This window comes from Macaca fascicularis, chromosome 13 (assembly GCF_037993035.2).
Source record: "Macaca fascicularis isolate 582-1 chromosome 13, T2T-MFA8v1.1".
NCBI lineage: Eukaryota > Metazoa > Chordata > Mammalia > Primates > Cercopithecidae > Macaca > Macaca fascicularis.
The window spans coordinates 53,761,562-53,789,179 of NC_088387.1; the positions used below are offsets into that span (position 1 = coordinate 53,761,562).

A 27,618-nucleotide genomic window follows, 5' to 3' on the forward strand; every position below is an offset into this window, starting at 1 on the left:
CTTTCCTAAAACGTCACAGGCCGGGGACCTGCAGGATTTGGGGCCGGGGGAAAACGGGATTTCGGCTGTCCTAAGGTATGCCTGATGCTCATGGTCTCACTCTAGCCGTGCAACTCCGAGCTCAAGCATTTTATAATCTCTAATATGTATGTGTGCGAAAGGCAGTGGGTAAAGACAATAAAGAAATTTGTGCTGTTGTGAAGGAACATTCTGTGCGATCGCCAGAGCGCATCTGGCATTATCTAGAGATAACTACAGCCAACTTCTTAGGGTATCTGGGGCAGAATACGGAAAGCGGGAGGGACAAATTGCCAATGTTTGGAGTCTGGTTTCCAGGTTAGTGTTTTGGGGGGCTTTGGGTGTGGCGGTTGTCAGAACTGAAATCGGCTGCACCATGTCGGCCTTCGAGAAGCCTCAGATCATCGCCCATATCCAGAAGGGCTTCAACTACACGGTGTTTGACTGTAAATGGGTGCCCTGCAGCGCCAAATTTGTGACCATGGGCAACTTCGCACGGGGCACCGGCGTCATTCAGCTGTACGAGATCCAGCACGGGGACCTGAAGCTGCTTCGAGAGGTGGGTGCCGGGTCGACGATCCGGACTGCCGTTGGGGGCGAGTGCGGATCCTGGGGTCTGCATTCCTCTTTGCCAGAGCCTTCGTCCAGCGTCCCCCAAAGCATGGCTTGAGCCGCGCGAGACCAGAGAAGCTGACCGCCGACTGAGGAATGTTTCCCATTTAAAACCTCTTTCTCATCCGCGGGGTAGTTCCTCCGCGCCCAACCCTCCTGCCACCCCGAGTGCAGTCCAGCCAAAGCGGGCGCCAGAATGCCTGCAGTGTGGTTGGAAGAGGCAACCTAACACATTCGGCAGGTATCAATTGAGTGCCTGGTATTCCTAGGCATGTGAATGGCAATGTCCCCGATCTCATGGAGTTTGTTTTCTCGTGGGAGAGATACTCAGTTCAATAATCAAAGCAACGATACATAAGTACAAACCGAGATGAGTCGTCTCACACAAAGGAACACGGTTACGGTTCAGTGAGAGTGAAAACAGGTTTGGGATGAGTGAAAACAGATTTTGGTATGTGCGGGAGCTAACTAGGCCAAACTAGGAGTAAAGGACACGGCTTCCAGGGCTTCTGCACATGCAGAAGCTCAGTGATGGGAAGAAGTTTATCCTCTTAAGAAACTAGAGGGATAAGCAGGAACCAGACATTGCAAGATCTGTAGGACATTCAAAGGAATTTATGCCTTTTTTCTAAGAAAAACGGGACACGATTGAAAGGATTTAAGCAGGGTGTGGAAAGATTAGGTTTACAACTTTTTGTTTTTGTTTTTTTTTTGAAGATTACTAGTGAAAGAATTAGAGAATAATGATAGTAACTAGCATTTTGTAGCTGTTTATCGTTTTTAAAAAGTCTTGATTTCGGTTACCTGAAAAAAAAAAGATCAGTCGTAGTCAGATCAGAGTTGTAATAGACTACAAGTGCAGGGTAGGTTAAGAACTCTGGGGATCAAAATCTATGGAGAAAATCGGCTTGAAGGAGGTAGGGATTAAACTGGTAGATAAAGGATGGATACAATTTGGACTGTTACGCCTGGAATAAAAAGTATGTAAGACCCCATTCCGCTTTAAATTTCCCTGAATGACAAACATGAAACATGGCTTATTCTTTTCTACCTTTCCTTATATTGTTCATCATTTAGCTTCCAGTAACCAGTGGCTTTTTTTTTTTTTTTTGGAGACAGGGTCTCAATCTGTCACCCAGCCCGGAGTGCTGTGGTGCAAACACAGCTCACTGTCGCTGCAACCTTCGCCTTCTCAGCTCAAGGAATCCTCCCACCCCAGCCTCCCAAGTAGCTAGGACTACAGGTGTGTGCCACCACACCTAATTATTTTGTACTTTTTTTTTTTTTTTTTTTTTGGTAGAGATTGGCTTTTGCCATGCTGCCCAGGCTGGTCTCCGACTCCTGGGCTCAAGCAGTCTGCCTGCCTCGGCCACCCATAATACTGGGATTACAGGCGTGAGCCACCAAGCCTGGCTACCTGTTGCTATTCTAATGTCCAGTTCAGATTATCTAATGTATGATGCCCTTCCTGATTTCTACACAAAGGAAAATTTCTATACATTGCATTTTGGGTTGTTTTTGTTTTTTGTTGTTGTTGTTTAGAGATGGCGTAGCTCTGTCCCAGTCTGGAGTGCAGTGGTACTGTCATAGCTCATTGCAGCCTGGAACTCCTGGGCTCAAACCATCCTCCCACCTCTGCCTCCCAAAGTGCTGGATCAGGTGTGAACCACCATTAAAAAAAAAAAGGCATTTAAAGGATTTATTCCTTTTTCTTTTCTCTTTCTTTTTCTTTTTCTTTTTTTTTTTTTAAGACGGAGTCTTGATCTGTCACCCAAGCTTGAGTGCAGTGGCGTGATCTTGGCTCACTGCAACCTCTGCCTCCCAGGTTCAAGTGATTCTCCTGCCTCAGCCTCCCTAGTAGCTGGGATTACAGGCGCCTGCCACCATGCCCAGCTAATTGTTTTGTATTTTTAGTGGAGATGGGGTTTCACCATGTTGGTCAGGCTGGTCTCGAACTCTGACCTCAGGTGATCCACTCAGCTCGGCCTCCCAAAGTGCTGGGATTACAGAGATGAGCCATCGCGCCTGGCCATTTATTCCTTTTTCAAAGAAAAATGGGACATGATTGTTTTTCTTTTTTCTTTTTTCTTTTTTTTGAGAGAGGGTCTCACTCTTGCCTAGGATGGAGTGCAGTGGCAGAATCAGGGCTCAGACTTGTGACTTTTTAAAATAAGAACAGGCCTGGTGCAGTGGCTAACGCCTGCAATCTCAACACTTTGAGAGGCAGAGGGGTGGATTGCTTGAGCCCAGGAATTCAAGACCAACCTGGGCAACATGGCGAAACCCTGTCTCTACTTTTTGTATAAAAAAGAATACAAAAATTAGCTGGGCATAGTGATGCGAGCTTGTAGTCCCAGCTACTTGGGAGGCTGTGGTGGGAGGATCTCTTGAGCCCAGGAGGTCAAGGCTACCATGTTCGCACCACTGCACTCCGCCCTGGGTGACAGAGAGAGACTCTGTCTCAAAAAATAATAAAATGAAAATATATGATTTGTACGTATTTCAAAACTACACTTACTCCATCAAGTGGAATAGAGTACTTTGTCTTTCGTAGCGACTCTGGGGAGTTTCAGCAAATTTTAAAAAGATAATTTTCTTTTGCAGGAAAAGTAATATGTATTCATGATAGAACATTTAGAAAATAGGAAAATGAAGAAAATATCACCCATAATCTCAATGCCAGGAATAACTACTAAGTGTATTTTCACCTGGATCCTTTAGATCTTTTTTTCTACCATGAATTAGATCTGAGAACACACTATTTCAAGGTACTGTGTTTAACAAGGACCAAAGATATTTAAAAGTTGAGTCCTTTCTTCTAAAGAGCCTACTGTCTGTCCAAAAAGAGGGTACAACTAATACAGAAATACCTTTTAGAACGTACAGTGGGCCAGGTGTGGTGCTCACGCCTGTAATCCCAGCACTAAGGGAGGCTGAGGCGGGTGGATCACAAGGTCAGGAGAGCGAGACCATCCTGGCCAACATGGTGAAACCCCATCTCTACTAAAAATACAAAAATTAGCTAGGTGTGGTGGTGCGTGCCTGTAATCCCAGCTACTCAGGAGGCTGAGGCATGAGAATCATTTGAACCCGGGAGGCGGAAGTTGCAGTGAGCCGAGATCCGCCGTTGCACTCCAGCCTGGCAACAGAGGAAGACTCTGTCTAAAAACCAAACCAAAACAAAAAAGAACTTACATTGTATTTGGCTGCTCTGGTGCAATGGAAAAAAGATTAAAAATATAGGTTAAATACTGTTCCAGTAACTCCCACTCCTTACTGTGCATCAGGATCATTTGAGTGCATTTTGTGGCTTGTGTGTATGTGTGTGTGTTTTAAAACATTTGTGCCTTGGTCCCACCCCTAGAAATTCTGACGCAGTGGTACGTCTTTATTGCATCTAAATAAGGTTTAGAAATCAGAATTTTTTAAAACTTCTGCGAGGTGATTCTAATGAGTCCCAGGGCTGAGAACCATTGAACTAGATGGGTCACTTATTATAATATTAGGAAACAGACTTGATTTGTCATTGTAGAGCTACCCCTAAGTCATGTGCTCCAAAGCTCATGCATCTTTCTTTTTTTTTTTTTAAATTTATCACTGACTTGGAGCTTGCAAAGCGCGTGCATCTAAGAAAAAAAGATGTAAAGGAAGCATATCAGTCTTTGTCGAAGTCTTCTTTATCTTAGTTGTAAAAGGATAGATAAGGAATGGAGGGCAGGGCCTCCATGTTCCGTTGAGCAGTTTTTTGCACCACACAAAGGTGTCTGGCTGAGTGCTCAAATGGGAGTTATACGCTCTTTTTCTTTCATTAAGGCTTACATGTGTGAGGCTTCATCAGCCTGTAAAGGGCAACTTTTTTCTAATTGGCACAAAGATACCATATGGACTAGGGATGGCCCTGAAAAATGGAATCACAGTTGTAGATGTTTATATTAAAAAAAAAGCAATAAGCTAATAAAATTCTGCTTTTTTAGTCCCTGTGCTACTGAATTTACTGCTTGTTAGCATTTGGTTGGCTAGATCTTTTAATGTTAATTAAGTATTGCCAGGATGTGGAGGAGGAAGTACTGACAAGCTGTACTAGACCCACCCACATGCAGAACAAAAATAGCTCACACAGAAATTATTGATCTTGAGCTTCTTTAATCATTTTAACTTCTTATTATAGCAAGAAAACGAACAGCTAGGTCAATTATGACCATCATTGATGGCCATTTTCAGTATCATATAGCAAAAATTGTTCGTATATACAGATTTTCTTTGTTGAACAATTTTTGCAAGATAGAACTTTTTTTTTTTTTTTTTTTTGCCAGTTAGTTTTCTAGCAAGAAAAATTTTGATTTACCACTAACTTATTTTCATCTTTTCTTTTCCGTAGATAAACTATCTATCGGGGCAAAGAGGGAACCCTTTTGTGAACTATGAAAAATTAGCTTCACCTTTGTCCTGTTAATTTAGCTATTATTATTTTTCCATAAATGTCTGAGGAAAGAGGAAATATGCCTACTTTGTAAGTCCGTTTGCCAACAGAGCTCAGCCCTTCTGAGCAAAGTGCAGTCCTCAGTGCACACAATTGATCAGTTTTAATACGTTTAATATGTTCAAGATGTACAATTTGAGTTTAATTTGGTTCTTACACAACAGACCACTAGTGTCTATAAATATCTTTGTGTTTCTTTAATATAAGAAAAGAACAAAGAACATGAGGGAAGCATAATATCTTATATTTATATCTTGTAAAGACATGAATGAAGGTAAAAACCAAAGGACAGAGATCTGAAAGTAGGTTTAATTCATGCCATTGTACCATTTACCTCAGCAATCAAGATTGGAACATTCCTTTGATACTTCCAATAGCTCTCAGGTTTACAGAATGAGGACTCCAATAATAAAATGTTTATTTAATCGATTTGCATATAAACCTGGAGGCAGCCTAGTTTAAAAGAAAAAGCCTGGGTTCTACCTGGCTCTTGGGACCTTAGGCAAGTCACTCAGTCCTCTGAACCTGTTTTGTCATCTTGAAAGTGGTGTTCTGAACACTTAGTTTGCAGTGTTCTATATATTAGAAAAGGGATGGTCTAGACTGGAAGAATATCTAAAACGTATCTGATATGTAGGTAATAGATGGACGCTATTTTCATGATTGCATGTCAATGACACCAGAAACTGAACAGTTTGTCAGAACCCTGGCACGTGAAAGTATGGTAGGAGAAAAGAGAGAACAAAGAAAGTGAACTCCAGCCCTGGTTTGTCTGTCCCTAGTCTCAGGGCTGAGAGATTCATGGATGGTCACTTATACCTTCATTCAACAAATGTTGAGTGCCTGCTATGCGTTAAAAAAATTAGGCAAGGCTCTGCTCTCATGGTGCTCACATTTTAGAAAGGGGGACATAATTGCGTGAATAAAATATTTTTGTGCAGGTGTCAAAGAATCTGTACATTGCAGTGCTGTTTTTGGAACACCATAAAATATTGGAGTAGTCAGTTCCATCTTTGCACAGGGAAAAGATTTTCAGCAGAAAAATCTGACTCTCTCTATATATAGATATTCTGATTTTTACATAGCAAGTAACCACACAGTTTTTAAGTCTTCACTTCCAAGGTTTTTTATTTTTATTAATTTGTTTTATTTTATTTTATTTATTTTTTGAAACGGAATCTCTCTCCGTCGCCCAGGCTGGAGAGTGGTGGTGCGCTCTTGGCTTACTGCAACCTCCGCCCTCTGGGTTCAAGCAGTTCTCCTGCCTCAGCCTCCCCAGTAGCTGGGATTACAGGTGTCCACCACCACGCCTGGCGAATTTTTGTATTTTTAGTAGAGATGGGGTTTCGCCATTTTGGCCAGGCTGGTCTTGAACTCCTGACCTCAAGTGATCCATCCTCCTTGGCCTCCCAAAGTGCTGAGATTACAGGCATGAGCCATTGCGCATGGTCCAAGTTTTTTTAACTGGTGTTCATTTGCTAGTATTTTCTACCAGGCAAGCTAAGAAAATTATTTTTTTTTAAACTTTAAAATTTGAAAAAAACACATCCATCGGCTTTTGTTCTTGGCGAATTTTCTAATTAATGTATTATGTTAGTAACAGAAGATCAGTGTGTTCCAGGAGTATAGGTTGAGATTCTCTGGTCTACAGAGTCTAAAAGTGAAAGTTAAGTAAAAGAATAACAGGGAGGAAAGTTTTTGCTTCCAGTTTTGTATTACCAACCGTAAAATTTTAGAAGACTGTAGGGACCAAAGAGTGTAGGTTAGTTTTTACCTCTTCCATGGCCTAGGAAGCACAGAAACCCTCATCAGAGGTTTCAGGGGATAGCAGTGGAATTCTGGGAAGCAGAATGCTTTAGCTGGTTGGGGGGAAGAAAATGGGTGACCAGTCTTCCCAGTGCTTCTCTGAGAAAAATGTTGCCAGAGAATTGGGTCAATAGATGATGCAAGCTCTCCACAGCTTCTAATCCCCTGTCTCCTGGAACCACATTGCTGTGCATCAGGACTACCAGCTTCTTACCTCAGAGGGTCTGCTTCCACCCTCTGCCTCAGAACATGGAAGCCATTATCAATGACTTAGAGCTGCCAAGACCCAGGTTCAGTGTGAGACCAAGGGGAGGGAGAGGTGGATAGCTGTTTCATCAGTTGGTGTAGGTTGGAACTCTGAATTAATTTCACCATAGAAATCATGCCCTAATAGTGATTAAGTGCTTTAGCACTATTTTACATATATGTGTGTATATATATATATGTGTGTATATATATATATATATATATTTTTTTTTTTTTTTTTTTACAGAGTCTCGCTCTGTTGCCCAGGCTGGACTGCAGTGGCGCGATCTCACTGCAAGCTCCGCCTCCTGGGTTCATGCCATTCTCCTGCCTCAGCCTCCTGTGTAGCTGGGACTGCAGGCGCCCGCCACTGCGCCTGGCTAGTTTTTTGTATTTTTAGTAGAGACGGGTTTTCACCATGTTAGCCAGGATGGTCTCGATCTCCTGACCTCGTGATCCGCCCGCTTCGGCCTCCCAAAGTGCTGGGATTACAGGCGTGAGCCACCACGCCTGGCCAGCACTATTAATATATTTTTAGGTACTTTGAGGAGAAGGGAAAGGTGAGGAAAACATAAATTGGAGTTAGAAACTGTGTGTGTTGTTAAGTTGACAAAATTTTGATCCTCTGTGTTGCCCCATTTTAAGATACTCTTTTTCATAAAATTGGGGGAAAATGGGAATAAACGAGTATTAACTTTCTGGTGCAGTGAATAACTGATGCCATCTCAGACCACTTGTGCATTAAAAAGAGAAACATTCCGTGGTTCTGTGCTTCTCATCAATAGGGTCTTTTACAGACGTTACCGTAGATGACTGATTTCATTTACTAGACAATTCTGAGGAGGGTATGAATGCTTTTAGACTTGGCCATAGTAACTCCAATTTATCCAGATCACAAATAGTAGGAAAGTTCAACAGTCTGGGAGTTTCCAAAGCCCTATGCCATGTAATGGTATCTTCTGAATCAGAGAAAAAAGTTGTTATAGTTTGTGTTAAGTGACTTTTATTTTATTCGTGGAAATTGGTATGTATACCTATATGGAAATGCCTGGATAAACACTGAAAGTGGCAGGGAAATTATTTTTAAAATTATTTGAAACAGGCCAACCTGGGAGGCATGAAAACTGAAGAGTTACAAGGGGAGATGTCCTGGAAACTGGAGAACCCTGCAAAAGGAATAAAGTTTATCTAGATGTATTGTGTGAAACAAATCAAACGACAGTGTACTGTGATTTGCCTTGTATTGAAACAAACGCGTGTGTGTTTGTAAATACGTAGAAGATCTAGAAGGATGGGGATTACTTCTGGAAAGTGTTAAAGGGACTCACTTTTTCCTTCCATCCTTTTGTTTTGTTTGAATTTTTATAGGGAGCAGGTATTACTTTTATAAACATTAAGAATTTTAAAATGTAAAAATTGTTAGAGACCAAGAGGGATAGTTTTGCCCCATTGAGGCTGACAGTCAATGGGAAGTGTTATATGGCAAGAGTGTGGTGTGGGACAGACATCAGTGGCCTCATCTAATTCCAGATTGCAGAGATCTCAGGAGCCAAGGCAGCAGGAAAAGCAGTTAGACTGTAGGAGGGACTTTAGTGACCTGGGCAGGTAGAGTTGGCTGCGGGAGGGGCCGTGGAGAAATCAGAAACATCAGGAAGTAAAAGAAGGTGAATGGAAGACCCAGGGAGGTGTAGGAGTAGTATAATGAATATGTATATTTTGGAGGAACCAGATGGGAACTGATATTTGAGTTGTTAGCTTTTTGAGGCACTGGCCAATCTCATTCATCTTTGTATCCTTTTTTGCCTAGTTCAGTGACTTGCATGTGGTAGCAACCATTAAATGTTGAATGTTGTATGAGTGGGCGAATCTCTAAAGCCATATGCTTTGGTCTCCTTTTATGACAGGAGAGTATTGTATTAGATCCTTTCCAAGGACCTTTTTGGCTACATAGTCTTCTTCACCTGATTTCCATAAGCCCCATACCTTAAATAATATATTTGTATATGATTGTTTTACTAATGTGATTATATATGATACTTGGAGCAGTAGCCTTTTAAAGTAAAGAAACCTCAAAAGATTGGCTGATCCATACCAATAGTAGTGGCTTGATACACACAGGTTTATAAATCTCTCTGCATTGAAAAGGCCCCAGAGAAAGTGGGACATAAACATCTTTAGTTTATAGGGTTCTGCAGGGAAAACTATAAGAGAAATGTAACATTTTTGTTCCCATAACCATCTGGAAAGATAATATCTTCATTATGTTCTCATTTCTGTTGAGGATCTTAAAGAATATCACATGAAATGCTGAAACTTTCATATCTGCAATAGAGATTGCAGAGCTGTCAGCATTTGAATGTCTCATTAGTGAGAGGAGAGGAAAGGCAAATTAACACTTTTTCTTTTTGACAGTTACATACTTTAAAGAAAAATGACTAAAGGAAAAAGTATATGATTATTTTCATCAGAAGATGTTTTAATTGCCTTTTATATTGTCTTATTTAAATGCCATAATAGAGCCGTAAATATGATATTAATAGATTATAAGTATCTGCTTACATAAATAATATATCCTGTCTTCCTCCTTTCTATCAAGATTGAAAAGGCCAAACCTATTAAATGTGGAACATTTGGTGCAACATCTTTACAGCAGAGATATTTAGCTACTGGAGATTTTGGTGGAAACCTTCATATATGGTAAGATGATTTAGTCAGTATTCAGACAGATGAGACAGGCAATTTATTTGATAGTTTCATTACTCTTTCTCTGAAAGAGAGAATTTTAATTTTAAAATCTTTCTTTATATGTTCCATTTTAACTATAAAAATATGAGAATTTTCTCTTAATACATATTTCTAGATTTAATATTCAAAATCCATTTAAAAATACTAACCTATTTTTCTTTAGATATTTTGGATAATATTATCAATGCTTATTTTCACACACACTGTTTGGTGCTAGCATTTAATGCCATGTATTTGTAAATAAAGGTCTATTCCCCCTCCAACTTTAAAAATACAGTATATAAAAATGCACATGATAACATTGAAAAAGTAGGTATTAATTATTTATATTTCAGCAATAGATTTAGCACTGCAGAATGTTTGTTTTTTCAAGCTTTAACATCTAAGCACAACTTTTTAGAAGCATATCTGTTGAACAAATCAAAATAAACTTGTTTTGAATGGGCAAAATCACAATTCTGCCAAATGCCTTTTTCATATTTTACCTAGAGTTGTTTCTTATTTAGAGTGGAATGAATTGAAATTCCTTTTTAATTACTTTGCAGGAAAATCTATTATTGTAATCATTTATAGTATACAGCAGTGTTCTAAAATATTATGGAGAAAGTTCTAGAGTGTTCTAGAAAAACTATTTTTCCTGCATCATGTTTTCTAACATGACCTTTCTTGAGTCTCAGAACCTGCTACTTTATAATTACATTACTTTAACATATTTATCTGTCTTAGAATCATAACATTAAACAAAATGAAACTATTTTAATTTCTCCTTGCTTTAACTCCTTAATAATTAAATTAGCATGTATTCGTTAGTTCTTAGATGCTTTGTCATATGCTTTGAGAGATACTGGGAGAGGGGCAAGTTTGAATGCTATTTTAAAAAATAAATATATTTCAACACAAGAGTATTCAAAATATTAAATAGTACCATTGACCATCTTTCTAATATAGTTTCCTAGTATAGTACAGATATTACCAACTTACTTTCATTGATAAATCTTATAATTTCATGTTAAAAAATAATGTTTTAAAGTCTATAAAGTAGTAAAACAGTCATTTCAAGTAGAACCACAATCTTGTTTAATCTCTTGATTAGTTCATAATGATGGTAAATGTAATTTCTAAACTAGGTTGAAATATCTCAAAAAATTTTTCTTGTTTTTGAGATGTAGTCTCACTCTGTTGCCTAGGCTGGAGCGTAGTGATGCGATCTCGGCTCACTGCAACGTCCACCTCCCGGGTTCAAGTGATTCTCCTGCCTCAGCCTCCCGAGTAGCTAGGATTACAGGTACCCACCACCACGCCTGACAATTTTTTGCGTTTTTAGTAGAGACAGGGTTTTGCCATGTTGGCCAGGCTGGTCTCAAACTCCTGACCTCAGGTGATCTACTCACCTTGGCCTCCCAAAGTCGTGGGATTACAGGCATGAACCACTGCACCTGGCCACAAATTTTTTATTAGTAAGGTTTTACTAATAAATCGTGGCCCAATAATAAATTGGGAGTATATTTCATGAATAGCCACATTCATTTTAAATATCCGTAAGTTATTGAAAACTAAATTATTAAGAGAAATATAAATAGAAGTTCCAGTAGAAAAGCAAAAGAAGGGAAGAAATGGAGATGGGCAAGAAAAGGAATGTGTGAGGATCACCTAGTCAAGCCATTCATTGCCCAGTAGTGCAACTGTGGTAATCAATACTTTCCTGAATGCCTTTCTGTGAATTGACCTATTAGACGAACTTCAGCCTGTCTTTCAGTAATACATATTGTTGTACGATGACACACTGAAAAATATGTCAGTAGATGAAAATCAGTGTGGACTTCAGTGGGAAAATAGTACCTTATAAAGGAAGAAATGTGTACAAAGTAAACACTACTCATATTTTATCCTTTAAAAAGGTCATAAGATCCAACTACTGAGGCCTACTTTGGAAGAATTCTAATGAGTATGATGATTTAGTAAGGCCAGCTAATGGTGTCCATCTTCTGTTCACTTCGCATATTTTTGTAACAGCCACTAAAACCCAGAATTGAAAAAAATTGTCCTGAGAGCCAGGTCCTCAGATACATGGTGGTTTTTTCTTTTCTTTTCTTTTTCTTTTTTTTTTTTTTTTCCTGAAACAGGGTCTTGCTCTGTCACCCAGGCAGGAGGGCAGTGGCATGATCTCAGCTCACTGCAGCCTTGACCTCCCTGAGCTTTACTGTATATTTGAAGCAGTATTTTTTCAGACTTCAGTGTACCACAGTCATTGTTTTGGGGACCCATCTGAGATCCTGATTCCTTATGTTTGAGGAGAAGCCCTTGAATCCACGTTTATCAACAAGCATACCTGGTAATTCATCTGTGGGGGTCTTGGAGAGATCGTCTTTGAACACTACGTATAGTGAGCTCAGGATTGGAATTTCAAGTTGAATGATGACAGTTCTCATTGGGGACTTGAAAGAAGCTAAATGGAGAGAAAATTTCAGAAGTGTAAATAAATGTATAAACCATCTTCATAGCAAAACCTTAATTTCTATACAAAAAAAAAAATCTAACTGTAATATGTATTTTTGAATTTCAGTAGCAGACTTAAATGTTTGGGACATGTGGTGTAAAAAGCTGTGTTTGTTGTTTAGGAATTTAGAAGCTCCAGAGATGCCAGTATATTCTGTAAAGGGCCATAAAGAAATTATAAATGCCATAGATGGCGTAGGTGGACTAGGAATTGGAGAAGGAGCACCTGAAATTGTGACCGGCAGCCGAGATGGTGAGTCCATGTATTCTATGTATTTTGTTTATTTATTTTAATGGAAATCTCTATGCAGCAGTACGTCCTCTCTGAGTAAAAATCCCCTTCAGTTACCTTGACTCCCTAAATCTAACAGTCTTGCTGCTACTTTTTTAACAGGCAAGTTTGATTGCTTCTCTCTTGATTGTTTCAGACTTTTGGGTATTTGGAGATAGATTCATAGCACTTCTTACCACTATTTTAGTGTTGAGCCGGTTCAGCTACTAACAATGATGGTTTCCTCTGAACCCTGAAGGATTTAAAATGTCTTTACAGGCTTTTGAGGCAGCTGACGATATAATGTGGGTGGCAGCTTTTCATTTTCTTTTTTTAAAAGGCAGAATTAGTACTTGTGAAAATTGTCATATTGACAGTTGGTTGAAAACTGAAGTTCTGTGATCCATCCACTGGAGAGTTCCAAAGGCACCAGCTCAGCTCTTCCACCCTGCAGTGACCAACAAGGAAGGGCCAGGTCTTTTGGTGTCCAAAGTGGTACTGCATGACTTTAATAGAGTCAGAAATGTTTTTGCTTCACGAGGGGTACACGAGAAATTTGGTACCTATTATAATTGATTTGCCTAGTTGTTTAATGACTGCTCAAGACCCTGAGGAAATTGCTTTAAAAGAAAAGTGCGATATAATTTTCTAATAGGTACTCAAGAGCAGCTGTGTTTTGGAAATCACTTATTTTTTTTTACTCATAAAAGCAATATTGAGTATAGAGGGAAAAAATAATATTCAGTCTACCACACTACCACAACCATTAAATTTTTCTTTTTCTTTTAGGTCTTATATATAATTTTGCATAGTTATAAGTGTGAATATGAATTTGTATCTTAGAAACTTTTTTCATTTAATGTTTTGTCATATGCACATATTGCTGTTTCCACAGTTATCATTTTAATGACTATCTAATATTCCATCATATGGCCATACTTAACCATTCCCCTATAAGCCTTCAGTTTGCTTTTTTTGTTGTCTTATGACAGTGGCTTAAAAATAATGAGTAAATGAGTATTGTCATATGTGTAACTCTTTTGGAATAAACATATTTTATTTTATGATTTTTAAAAAAATGTATTGGGCCAGGTACAGTCGTTCATGCCTATAATCCCACAACTTTGGGAGGCCGAAGCGGACGGATAACTTGAGACCAGGAGTTTGAGACCAGTGTGGGCAATGTAGCGAAACCCTGTCTCTACTGAAATACAAAAATTAGCCAGTGTGGTGGCACACATCTGTAATCCCAGCTACTCAGGAGACTGAGGCACAAGTTTTGCTTGAACCTGGCAGTGGGAGGTTGAAGTGAGCTGAGATCGCACCACTGCACTCTAGCCTGGGCAACAGAGTGGGACTCCGTCTCAAAAAAAAAAAAAAAAGGTTTAAAATTTACTGACAAGCGTTCCAAAGTACTTATTTATAGTCAGCTACAGTAGATGAGGTAGATTTCAAGTCTACCCTGTTAGCGTTGATTTTCTTTTTTTCTATCTTATTTTGTAAACAAAATGGTATTCCTTTCCAATTTGTGTTTTTTTCTATATTTACTAGTTAATTTTGTTTTATGAATACTCTGTGTTCTTTGCTCATTTATCTTTTGCAAACTTACTATAAATCTTATCAATGTGTATAAATCCGGTAGAGAAAGATAATCTCTTATCTCTATATATGGGTTTTTTGTTTTGTTTTGTTTTGTTTTTAAAACAGGCTTTTGCTGAGTGCAGTGGCTCATCTCTGTAATCCCAGCACTTGGGAGGCTGAGGTGGGAAGATCACTCGAAACCAGCTTGGGCAACATAGGGAGATGCCATCTTTACAAAAACTTTAAAAATTAGCCAGGCATGGTGGTATAGTCCCAGCTACTTGGGAGGCTGAGGTAGGAGGATCACTTGGAGCCAGGAGGTCGAGGCTGCAGTGAACCATGATCGCATGACTGCACTCCATCCTGGGTGACAGAGCAAGACCCTGTCTCTAAATAAATAAATATTAAAGTCAAGCAGCCTCTTAATGATCTTTATTTTATCCCTGGAGGTAAATCTAATGTTGTACCTCCACCTTTCCTGAGTTATTTTCCTTTTAAGGATTTTTTTTTTTTTGCCCTTTTCTTATTCTCTCTCAGGTACTTGCCTTTTAGCCATTTTATTACATGCATTTGCATTTCTTGTAGGTAGTGACACTATTTTAGTAAGTAGTCCCATAACATGAATTAAAACGAGGGGGTTGAAATTAAATTGAGGATTTGTTAGTTTTATTTAACATTTTCCTCTTCACTATTGCCACAGGAAAATTAAACTTAATTGTATATGAAATAGTATTCTAGACCAGGCACAGTGGCTCATGCCTGTAATCTCAGCACTTTGGGAGGCCGAGGCAGGTGGATCACCTGAGGTCAGGAGTTTGAGACCAGCCTGGCCAACATGGCAAAACCCCATATCTACTAAAAAAAATACAAAATTTAGCTGGGCATGGTGGTAGGCGCCTGTAGTCCCAGCTACTCGGGAGACTGAGGATAGAGAATCGCTTGCACCTGGGAGGCGGAGGTTGCAGTGAGCCAAGATCATGCCATTGCACTCCTGGGTGACAGAGTGAGACTCCATCTCAAAAAAAAGAAAAGAAATAGTATTCTAGAACTCACAACATAAGAAACCATTAATTCAAAATTAGAGTGTATTCATGCCGATGGTTAAATGGGTAGTAAGGAAAAAAGTAAAAATGAAAACAACACTGGTATTTTCTCTAATAAATAACACATTTGTTTTAGGCTCATGATTTGAATTATGTAACATTCACATTTGCCTTGTCAGTCATCACTTGTAGATAACTTAGGAACACTTGTTGGCTTTTCTGTGTGTCTATTAATTTGGAAACCAAGCCAGATAGTCACATATGGGTGATATCTCTGATATTAAATAAAACTTACCCAATTAGAAGTGAGAACAATGTGGATATTTTCAGATGTCATAACATCTGTCATATTGCCATGTACATAGGAAGCCATAGAAGAACAATGTAGAAAAGAAACATGATCATTCACTTTTGAATCTTTGCCAACTTACTTTTATGCATGGCAGGAACTGTGAAGGTGTGGGACCCAAGGCAAAAAGATGATCCTGTTGCTAATATGGAACCTGTACAAGGAGAAAACAAGAGAGACTGTTGGACTGTGGCATTTGGTAAATTATTGAAGAATTCTTGCATTTGAATGATCAGATGGTAAAAAGCACGATCCTGCAAGAAATTTCACACTAGTCTCTTTATAGTCTGTTTTGTGGATTATTTACTGAGGCAAATATACATGGTGGTTAATGTCAGCCTCTGGATCCTGGATTTGAATTCTCACCTGCAATAAGTATATTGGCTGTGTGGCCTGGAGCAAGTTACCAAAGTTATCTGTTCCTTGGTTGTTGCATTTATAAAATGGAATTAATAATAGAATTTACTTAGTTGTGTCGTCATGAAGATTCAATGAGTTAATTACATGTAAAGTGCTGAGAATTGTGCTTATTAATATGTGTTTCTGTTTAATTAGATAATAGTGACCTAATTTAAAATCAGACACCATTAAAGGCTATAAACCAAGCCTCAGATGCAAACGGTAACCTAACAAATCATACATTACACTGTGTACAGAGTATGTTTATTTTCCAGAAAATAGTTTGCCATTGCAAAGTTATTTCTTATAAATTTTGATAACTTTGTTCCTTTATTAATTTACTTAAAATGAATATTGATTTTGTAAGACTAATTGACATTTGCCCTTTGATATGGTTTGGATCTATGTCCCCACCAAATCTCATGTCGAATTGTAATCCCCAATGTTGGAGGTAGGGCCTCATGGGAGGAGATTAATGGGGGCAGAGTTCTCATGAATGGTTTAACACATCCTCCCGTATACTTTAAATCACCTCTAGATTACTTATAATACCTAATATGATGTAAATGTTGCGTCAATCATTGTTGTATTGTTTAGGGAATAATGACAAGCCCAAGAAGTCTGTACATTTTTAGTGTAGATGCGAATTTTTTTCCAAATATTTTCAATCCATGGTTGGTTGCCTATAGATGCAGAACCCATGGATAGGGAGGGCTGATGGTAGAAGAGAATAATAGTAGGAATATCCTTAGAGATGGCTCAGGACAATGGCCAGAGGTGTTAGGATGGCCTGAAGATCATTCTAAGTTTTTGACGGTTTTTGCAAGGAGGAGATGAAATCTGAGCTTTAGGACAATGAACTAATGGTATTTAGCAGGAGTGATGGGTGGCACAGAGAATATGAGTTCAAGAGCTCTTTGCAGTATTCCAGGGAAGACCTAAGTTACAAGCACTGAGAAGGGAGCAGAGTGGATGATTTGGAAGATAATATTATGCAGAATACATAGAATTGGGGAATTTTTTTGGATATGAAGAACAAAGAAAAGGATTATGTCCAAGATGACTGAGTTTTCAGGCTGATTGTGGGGTGAATGATGTTATTATACAAGGAGTGGGATAATTTGTAAAGGAAAATGGTAAGGTCATTTTGGGACATCATGAGTTTAAGATGATGGCGTACCATCTAGGTGGGGCCCACAGTGGAAACGCAGGGCTGGAGTTTATGAGAAAAACGAAGTTAGAGGCAGTAGAGAACGAAAGCTTGGGGACAGGATGCCCAGAGAGCCTAGCACAGTGACAGGGGCCTCCTTCTCACTTAACACTCTTTCCTCAGCAAGAGGTACTTGGAAAAAAATCCTTGAATTCCAGGAGGATGAGTTTAACTACAGATTATAAACTTACTTCAGGTATGATCATCCACACTACTAAAAATATGTTACAGTGTGCTACAGCTTATTTTCAGATTTCCTTGTAAAGATGGGATCACACCAGAACAGCATTTTTCAAGATAAATTAGTTTTAAAATTTCTGTTTACGTTCAAATATAGTTACTGCCAAGAAAGCAACAGAAGTATAACTGTGTTTATTCTCCGAGACCCCTTTGTGTTTGACTTATAGTTGGCCTGCTAGCCTTTGCAGATATAGTATAAAGCTTTTTTTTTTTTTTTTTTTTTTTTTTTTTGAGACAGAGTCTTGCTCTGTCGCCCAGGCTAGAGTGCAGTGGTGGGATCTTGGCTCACTGCAACCTCCGCCTCCCAGGTTCACGCCATTCTCCTGCCTTAGCATCCCGAGCAGCTGGGACTACAGGCGCCCGCCATCACGCCCAGCTAACTTTTTTTTTTTTAAAGTAGAGATGGGGTTTCACTGTGTTAGCCAGGATGGTCTCCATCTCCTATAAAGCATTTTCTTTAAATTGAATTCAATAAACGTTTTCACATATCCTTTCAGTATGGAATTACAGTGAATGAGCTTATATTAGTCCGTTTTGCATTGAATTTCTTTATTGCTATAAAGGAATACCTGAAACTGGGTAGTTTATAAAGAAAAGAGATTTGGCTCATGGTTCTGCAAGAGTATACAAGAAGCATGGTGCCAGTATCTGCTTCTGGTGAGACCTCGGAAGTGTCTGCTCATGGCAGAAGGCAAAAGGGGAGCAGGCGTGTCACATGGCGAGAGAGGGAGCAAGAGAGAGGGGAGGAGGGAGGCGCCAGACTCTTGAACAACCAGACCTCTCATGAACTAGAAGAGTGAAAACTCATTACCACAAAGACTGCACTGAGCCATTCACGAGGGATCCAGCCCCATGACCCAGCACCTCCCATCAGGCCCCACCTCCGACATTGAGGATCTTATATCAGCATGAGATTTGGGGGGACAAATATCCAAACTCTTATGAGAGATTTAAACAAACCAAAAAACTAATGGAAACCACATTAATAATCTTGATGTCCTGTCAGGATTGATAAGGTGGGATTCTATCCAGTGTGATTTTTAAAATCTGATTTAGTATAAGCTATATGTATAGTTTCATAAGATTTTTTTAAGCAACCTTCATAAGAATGCATTTATAAGGATGTGAAATGTTATATTTTGATTTCCAGGCAATGCTTATAATCAAGAAGAACGTGTTGTTTGTGCTGGTTATGACAATGGGGATATCAAACTATTTGATCTCAGAAATATGGCATTACGGTGGGAGACAAACATCAAAAATGGGGTAAAGTATATTCTGATGCTTTTTGGTTTCTCTGCGCATGTTTCCATTCACCTCTGAATTACTACAAAAGGAAGACACCTCTAGTAACTCATCTCAGTCAACCCCTCTGCCAATGGTTCTTAACTTTTTGGGGCCAAACTCGTTTGAGAATCTAATGAAAATCCTGAATCCTCTCTTCAGAAAATGAGCTCACACCCACATGTGGTATGTACAATGTTGGGGGAGTCACCAGCCCCTTCAGCCTGTCTGCAGACCGCTGTGGCCCATGTAGTAAGATTTCAAAATAAGCAAGTAAAAGGCCTTTTTATGCCAATACAGAAAGCCTGAAACAGTAGTCACCTCCCCAGCTCAGATTTTTGGTTCCTCAGTTGTACACCTTTAGCAAAGAATGTGGTTTCCTCCTGTTTTCTACTGTCAGCCTTTACTTAACTGTTAAATAACATAAAAAGTTAAATAATGATTCCCCAAAGGCATTCACTGAGCATGGGAACCCAAGATAGTTTTGTTGATCTTACTAATGGAAAAAAAAAATGGTTTTTTCTTTTTTTTTTGAGATAGAGTCTTGCTCTGTTGCCTAGGCTAGAGTGCAGTGGCGCGATCTTGGCTCACTGCAAGCTCTGCCTCCCAGGTTCACGCCATTCTCCTGCCTCAGCCTCCCAAGTAGCTGAGACTACAGGTGCCTGTCACCACGCCCGGCTAATTTTTCATATTTTTTAGTAGAAATGGGGTTTCATCGTGTTAGCCAGGATGGTCTCAATCTCCTGACCTCGTGATCCGCCCTCCTCAGCCTCCCAAAGTGCTGGGATTACAGGTGTGAGCCACCATGCCTGGCCAAAAAAAAAGAATTTTTTTTTGAGATGGAGTCTTACTCTGTCACCCAGGCTAGAGTGCAAGGGCGTGATATCAGCTCACTGTAACCTCCGCCTCCCAGGTTCAAGCGATTCGCCTGCCTCAGCCTCCCAAGTAGCTGGGACTACAGGCACACACCACCATGCCCAGCTAATTTTTGTATTTTTAGTAGAGACAGGGTTTCACCATGTTGGCCAGGCTGGTCTTGATCTCCTGACCTCATGATCCACCTGCCTTGGCTTCCCAACGTGTTAGGATTACAGGCATGAGCCACCACGCCCGGCTGGAAAAAAATTTTTATGGTAAAAGTTAAAAGAGAAAATGATTGTTGGAGTGCTTTCACATTATCTGACCATTTTAAAGCTGTTTTGCTTAGTTTAAGAGAGCCTCCTGAGTTAATACTGGTGAGACTACCAATAATAAATATTCTCTGTTTTCAGGTATGTAGCTTGGAGTTTGACAGAAAAGACATAAGTATGAATAAGTTAGTAGCCACATCTCTGGAAGGAAAGTTCCATGTTTTTGACATGAGAACACAGCATCCAACCAAAGGTTTTGCCTCTGTTTCAGAAAAGGTAAATATGAGGGAAATGTCTTTATATGAAGAAGAATGATAGCTTGGCTTAGACTGATAAGTAGAATTAGTCACCAAGGTTTCTTCCAGGTCTTTATGTGAGGGGAGCTATTTTTGATATATTCCTGTGAGATCTTGACAAGTTTTTCTGTGCAAAGAGTACTTCCCCAAAGTTTATCAACTTTAGACTTCTTGATTATAATAAAGATCTCAGTTAGGTAGGAATCTTATTTTGTAGTTTAGGAGCAATTAGAAGAAACCTAGCTGATAATAGGAATTTGATCAACAAAACCCATCCTCGTGTTTCCTAATAAATATATAATACTTGTGCTAATACCTGGTTATATATTTTTCAAAATATAACTATATGTACATGATGTCATTACATTTTATTTTATATTCCAGTTTGCTATATTAAATGAAATTATTGAAAGCACTGAGTACTGTGATTATAGTAGATGTTCAAAAATATTTTATTTACTTACTTAACTTTGCCTTGCATTTGAGGTAGCTGAGAGGGAAATATGGTATTACAGCATTAGACCAATAGATGAGGAAAGCAGGGCAAAAGAAAAACACTGGTTTAAAAAAAGGATAGTTTCTGGACTGGGGGGATTACAGAAAATTCATGCAAAAAGGTCCTGTCATTCACAAGAAATGGATTGGAAATGTGATTTGAGCTTCCTAAAGTATAAAAGGAAAGAAATATCAATTACGGATTCCTTGTTTCCGTAAGATTAAAATATACAAGTTGCTCATGAAGTAAGAATTTACTTCCTTGCTTCTTTCTCTCCTGTGGATTCAGTTAGGATTTCTTGAACCTTCCTATTTTGTTTCATTATTATTATTGTATGTAAATTATTGTCACTGCCTTATGAAAACAAAATTCTTAACAAGATAATTATAAAGTATTGGTTTGCTTTTGTCATTTCAGAATATATTAAATATCTATCAACAACATAGATCACTTTACTAAACTGTTACATGTATAATTTGCAACACATATATCATTATCTATAAATAATAGTGTCATCTCCAATTTTTTGTTTTGTTTGTTTGGCTTTTTTTTTTTTTCTTTTTTTTTTTGGAGACAGAATCTTGCCCTCTTACCCAGGCTGTTGTGCAGTGGCATGATGATGGCTCACTGCAGTCCTGGGCTCAAGTGATCCTCCTGCCTCAGCCTCCCAAGTTGCTGGGAGTATAGGCACACACCACCGCATCTGGCTAATTAGAAATTTTTTTTTTTTTCATAGAGACAGAGTCTTGCTGTGTTGCCCAGTCTGGACTTGAAACCTGACCTCAAGTGATCCACCTCAGCCTCCCAAAGTGCTGAGATTATAGGCGTGAGCCACTATACCTGGCCCAGTTATTTAAACTTATATTTAGTTAACCCAGTAATTGCTAAATCTGCCAAATAGATGACTCTGGTATATTTTAAGAGGTCATTTCCCCTCTTGCTTTTTGTGTTTTTCTCAACTTCCTGAAGAAGAAGAGAAGTTTAAGCTACAAAATAAAATGTTTCAACAGCTTGAACCTAATCACTGGGAGACCGTTACACACTTAAAATATGTGTTTTGAGATATGAGTCTTTATCAGCTAATGGTAATTCTCCCAAAAGACTATTGAAATCAAAGGTCAAGACTAATCACTCACTAAAATGTGGTGTTCCACAATAGCCAGCCCCACTGCTTCTATAAAGTAGCATTCATTCATTCCCTCCCACCTCCTTTCTCTCCCTCCCTCTGTCTCTCTCTCTCCCCTAAATTCCCCCCAGTTAATGCAGTATTGCCAGGATGGATTTACGGGTTGCTATTGAGGTGCTAACAAACTGTTAACCTTCCAGCTGCTGGTTTTTAGTCTTTAGTCTAATGTGAATGATAAAGACCTTAGCTTATTATGACCATAAACATTGTCTATAAGTCCTCGTGGTCCGTATTTTGAAGACTGGACAGGTCAATGGCAATACATTGAAAATGAGGCTCTGGGAGCTGTTAGTTAAAATTCAGTCTATAAATTTTAGTTAAAATTCAGTCTATAAGAACGCTATACTTATTGCTGAGTTTTGCTGTGAACTTCAAACTGTTCTCAGAACCAAAGTGCATTTTTAAAAATTCAGTCCATATTTTTTGTATATATAAACAAAAGTATATATTTTTATATTTTGAGTGTTTTCCCCCTCAGAATGAACTAGAGGTATTTTCATATGTAAAATCTATGCATAATGTATTTGGTACTGTAAACTTAAATGGACTTTAAATTTAATACCTGTCTTTTTAAAAATGCAGTAGAACTTTGTTTCATAAAGCAATAAAGAAAAATGATGCTTTTTCTAATTTCTTATGTGCTCCTATAAATCTCTGTAGCCATTATAAAGAAGCGTGCCAGAAAATAACCTTAATTACTTTTATAACCGTTGAAATTATAGTAGTAAAAGTTCTTTATTTGCAGAGTTTCTCTTCCAGGGCACCATTTAGCATATAAACCAGTTGTGTGCCTCTTGTTCTGTTTAGGCTCATAAATCTACTGTGTGGCAGGTCCGACACCTGCCGCAGAACAGGGAGCTCTTTCTGACAGCTGGAGGCGCCGGCGGCCTTCACCTCTGGAAGTAGTAAGTCTGCCAGTGCACACTGCTCCTTTTAAAGTTACCTGTGGGTGTAAAGTAGGATTAGATTGAACTTTTTTGTCTTTTTTTTTTCCCTGCTTTGACTTAGTTCATTTTGATATGATTTAAAATTTCATGGTATTACATAACTTGTTTTCTAAGCATTTTGTATGAATACACTTTACATTTAGTAAAGTGTACACTAATCTTCTTTTGATACATTAAGTCTATTTATAATTTTAGTTGTGTCTTCTAAGTATGTAAAAGTTGGCCCAAGACTTTATTTATTTTTATTTTTATTTTTTGAGATGGAGTCTCGCTCTGTTGCCCAGGCTGGAGTGCAGTGGCCGGATCTCAGCTCACTGCAAGCTCCACCTCCCGGGTTCACACCATTCTCCTGCCTCAGCCTCCCGAGTAACTGGGACTACAGGCGCCCGCCACCGCGCCCGGCTAGTTTTTTGTATTTTTTAGTAGAGACGGGGTTTCACCATGTTAGCCAGGATGGTCTCGATCTCCTGACCTCGTGATCCGCCTGTCTCGGCCTCCCAAAGTGCTGGGATTACAGGCTTGAGCCACCGCGCCCGGCCGGCCCAAGACTTTTATCAGATATTATCTTGAAGTGATTAGAACACTCACTGCCTCTAAGAGATGGGGAAAGGGTTCCTTGCCTAAATTTAGATAACATCATTGTGATAGACCCCAACAGAGCCTGAGGCTCCTGACTGGTCTTCAGGAAAGACCTTATCACTGAGTTTGCTTTCTGCATATCTAGGCTGGGTGAGTTACGGTGAATGCTTTACTGTGCATGCTACTCTCTGAATCCCAAGGGCGCTAACATCGTAGATACTAGATCATTTAAAAGGTCTGATATACTTGCTCAGGGTTGGCCTGTGAAAAGGAGAAAAAGCAAAACAAAACAAAAATTAAAGATCTGATAAAAATTGTGAGTTAATGGTATTTCTGAATACTTTATTAGCTAAGCAATATGTACTTGGAGGGGAAAAATTATATCTTTCTTAAACATCACTTGGAAAAAATAGCAAGCCTATAAATGAAGGATCTTTCGAAAATAAAGTTTCATTAATAATGTAAGAAGAAAAACACCATCCTCAATATATCTGGGACTTTCACATTTATAAAATTATTCTCTATTAGCTCCTTTGAGAAGCTGGAAGGGGTTCTGAAAAACAGGGCTACAGTTGGAAAGTACTTGTTTAAGTACTGTGTGCAGGGATACCGCTGACAAAAAACCAGAGTGAATGCTTTATTTTATATTTTCTGACAGAGTCTTGCTCTGTTGCCCAGGCTGGAGTGTAGTGGCATGATCTCATCTCACCGCAGCCTCCACCTCCGGGTTCAAGGGCTTCTCCTGCCTCAGTCTCCCGATTAGCTGGGATTACAGGTGCCCACTACCATGCCCAGCTAATTTTTATATTTTTAGTAGAGACGGGTTTCACCATGTTGGCCAGGCTGGTCCCGAACTCCTGACCTCAGGTGATCCACCCGCCTCGGCCTCCCAAAGTACTGGGATTACAGGCATGAGCCACCGCGCCTGGCCAGGGTGAACGCTTTAGATCAAAACAGTATGGTTATGGCAAAACTGTGTCTCTACGAAAAATACAAGAATTAGCTGGGCGTGGTGGCACACGTCTGTAATCCCAGCTACTTGGGAGGCTGAGGCACGAGAGTTGCCTGAATCTGGGAGGTGGAGGTCTCAATGAGTTGAGATCACACCACTGCACTCCAGCCTGGGAGACAGAGTGAGACAGAGCAACAGAGACTTTTTCTGTCTCAAAAAACAAACAAACAGTATGGTTTCTGTGAGTGAAAAGCAGAGGAAAAGTTTGAGGCGTTCTGGGAGAATGTGGGGTAGACCGATCACTTGCTACTTTCCCTTCTTCTAGCACCTTTGCCTGTTGTTCTTCCCTGATTCTTCCACCCCGGTCTCCTCCCCACGTTAGGCTCTGCCAGTCCCCTTAGTGAAGCCATGTGGTGGCACGTCACTATTTTACTTGGTGACCAAATCTTTAGGCTGCTTACTTGAAGAAATAGTTGCAGTTTTCTTTGTAATCCACACGTGGATTTGTATTCCATAAGACACACAAACACTTTTGCAGCTGGAAGTTTTTACTACAGTGGATTTCGTTCTGTCGGTAAAGTTAGGTCTGTATGCAAATTTGAAGTTTAGTGCAATGTAAACTTTACACTTAACCAGAACAGATGTGCAGTCTAATCTTCAAATCGGTTTGGAGTTTTACTGTCAAGTATTGTACCAGCAAAGGGAATTGGTTTAAGTACAATGATATTTAGCTTTATTTTCATTTGCCAGTCTGTCTTGGTAGTAATGCAATTAAATTGTAAATATTTATTGGCCGCTGAACCAACAGCTCCTAGAAGAAATCATCTAGTTATTCATGACTTGTTTTTTGAATAACTTCAACATGCTGTTTTTTTTTTTTTAAGTATTATTTGAATCACATACACATATTCTTTTAAAACTTCAACAGGTAATATGGAAGGTTTTAAAAAATCTTTATGTTATCTTTTGAATACTAAATAACTGCAGCCTTTGCCAAGAGATACGTGAAAGACGTCTGTATTTAAACCGTGTATTCATCTGAATGTTTTATTTCTTTTCATCAAAATGATTTGTAGGGTTTGAGAGGAAGAGAAAATAGTAGATCATCTACCTGTAGATTCTTCTTCCATTTCCATTTTGCTTCTGATTGGCTTTGTGCTTCTTACGTTCTTGGCCTTTGCCAGCATTTATGAAATAAAGGTGCTGTCATAATTGATACTAGTAGGTTTTAAAAGGCCGTCTGAGGAGTGATGCTTCTGTGTTTTATCAGGAGCACATCTCCACTGGGGAGGAGTGTTTTCTTTCCCCTTTTCCAGTCTAGACCAGATGGGATTTATGACTTTAACCTTCTGCTTCTCTTACCATATCAATTTATATTTTCAGCTGAAAAAAATCAAATGTTCTCAGAACCACTTTTTTCTTGTTGGAAACAATTACATTTAGGTCTAACATCTCCACTCTGTGACGCCTTCCCATAGAAGTGGTATGCAAAAGGTCCTTAGGCTTGGGTCTGTGTAATGGAGCTTGGGGGTTAGCAGCTGGCATGTTTTTCATTCTGGAAGTGTTTAGATGAAGTTCTGCAAATGTTACTCACAGCCATTGCCTTTGCACATTGTTTGCCTGTGATATCCAGCAATCTAAATCTGGAGGAAAATTATAATAAATCAAAGATTATCAAAAGCACCAAGTAAATGTATTAAAGAATCCTAGATCAACCTAGAACTTTCATATTAAAAGAGAAAACATAGATAAATGTTGAACAGAAATGACTTTTAGAAGTTTTTAGTAGAGCTAAAAACCCTTTTTATGACATGTTTTGAGGATAGGATTGAGGTTGAAATTATCTCTTTATTTGCAAACAACTCAGTATTAGAAAGATTCTGTAAGTATTCATTAGTCCCAGTAACCAACTGAGAAATAGAGTCATTGAAGTGTATGTGTAGAAATAAAATGGTGAAAGCTAAGATTTATGCGCTCTTACTTTGATCTTGTTTTCAGTGAATACCCTATTCAGCGGTCAAAGAAAGATTCTGAGGGAATAGAAATGGGAGTCGCAGGTTCTGTAAGCCTTCTGCAGAATGTTACGTTGTCCACCCAGCCCATTTCAAGTTTGGATTGGAGTCCAGATAAAAGGGGTCTTTGCGTCTGTAGTTCATTTGACCAAACGGTGAGAGTACTAATCGTTACGAAACTCCATAAAATTTGACTTCAAGACTTTGGACTCACAGAATTTAAGATAGGTTCTGGAATCCTCTGACCCTCATTGAACAAAGCTGGATTTGGCTGATGACAAAAGCCCCCAGACACAAGCCCCTGGGCCAGCCTCCAGCCTCTCCTGGGGCGTGTTTGCCGACTTGCTTGCTGCTGCGCGTGGATATCAGAAGCACCGAGTAAACTGTCTCCAGGGCCAGTGCTTTTCTTCTCCCTTCCATTTCTAAGTCAATAGTTGTCTATAATTAAACATATTTCAGATTTGTTCTGTGTCCGTGAAGTTCCATATTTTATCTTTATGCTTGTGTTATGTTTTAGTGTCTATAGTGTTGTGGTGGGAATCATTTCCTTTGGTTTAAAAGAGTTTGCCTTGGAAAAACGGAATTAACCTTCAGAAATACATTTTGAGAGATTTCAGTGTCAGTTTCTGGACATAATATTATTGTATAAAATATCAAAATGGTGGGCCAGGCATGGTAGCTCACGCCTGTAATTCCAGCACTTTGGGAGGCTTAGGCAGGCGAATCACGAGGTCAGTAATTCGAGACCAGCCTGGCCAACATGATGAAACCCTATCTCTACTAAAAATACAAAAAATTAGCTGGGCGTAGTGGCGGGCGCCTGTAATCCCAGCTACTCCGGGAGGTGGAGGTTGCAGTGAGCCGAGATCGCACCACTGCACTCCAGCCCTGGCGACAGAATGAGACTCTGTCTTAAAAAAAAATCTCTCTCTCTCTCTCTCTCAAAATGGCACGGTTGGTCTAGATTTGGGTAACTATTTTCAGCAATTTAATTCATAAAACAAAATGCTATGATTTATAAAGCTCTTTTTTACTTAAAATACAGGAATTGAATTGGTGAGACTTTTGGTTATTGACTGTGGTAAGTGGTGGTGAAATGTACAAGATTGTAGGGGTTTTGTAGTCTTATTTTTGGTCATACTTTAAAAATGCATTTTATGAATAAACTTGTTTTTGACATCTACGGAAGCTTTGATTCTGTTACCTTAACAGTAGTAATAAAGTTAACATTGTCACATCA

At 39.2% G+C, this 27,618-nt stretch overlaps 1 protein-coding gene across 9 annotated transcripts; it reads left to right on the top strand.

Moving 5' to 3' along the window:
• Positions 1–12: 12 nt before the first annotated feature.
• DNAAF10 (dynein axonemal assembly factor 10) lies at positions 13–27,618 on the top strand. 9 transcript variants are annotated; one of them, XM_074011639.1, is made up of 10 exons: positions 297–871; positions 9,759–9,859; positions 11,095–11,192; positions 12,031–12,239; positions 12,526–12,656; positions 15,745–15,846; positions 18,647–18,762; positions 20,052–20,186; positions 22,696–22,793; positions 26,365–27,618. In XM_074011639.1, the coding sequence occupies exons 5-10, from the start codon at positions 12,545–12,547 to the stop codon at positions 26,570–26,572; spliced, it is 771 nt and encodes a 256-aa protein (XP_073867740.1). In that variant the 5' UTR covers positions 297–871; positions 9,759–9,859; positions 11,095–11,192; positions 12,031–12,239; positions 12,526–12,544; the 3' UTR covers positions 26,573–27,618. The 9 variants fall into 9 exon arrangements, with proteins under 9 accessions (XP_073867739.1, XP_065383086.1, XP_073867740.1 ...); XM_074011635.1 differs by having other exon boundaries at positions 297–577; XM_074011638.1 differs by lacking the exons at positions 297–871; positions 12,031–12,239 and adding an exon at positions 13–75.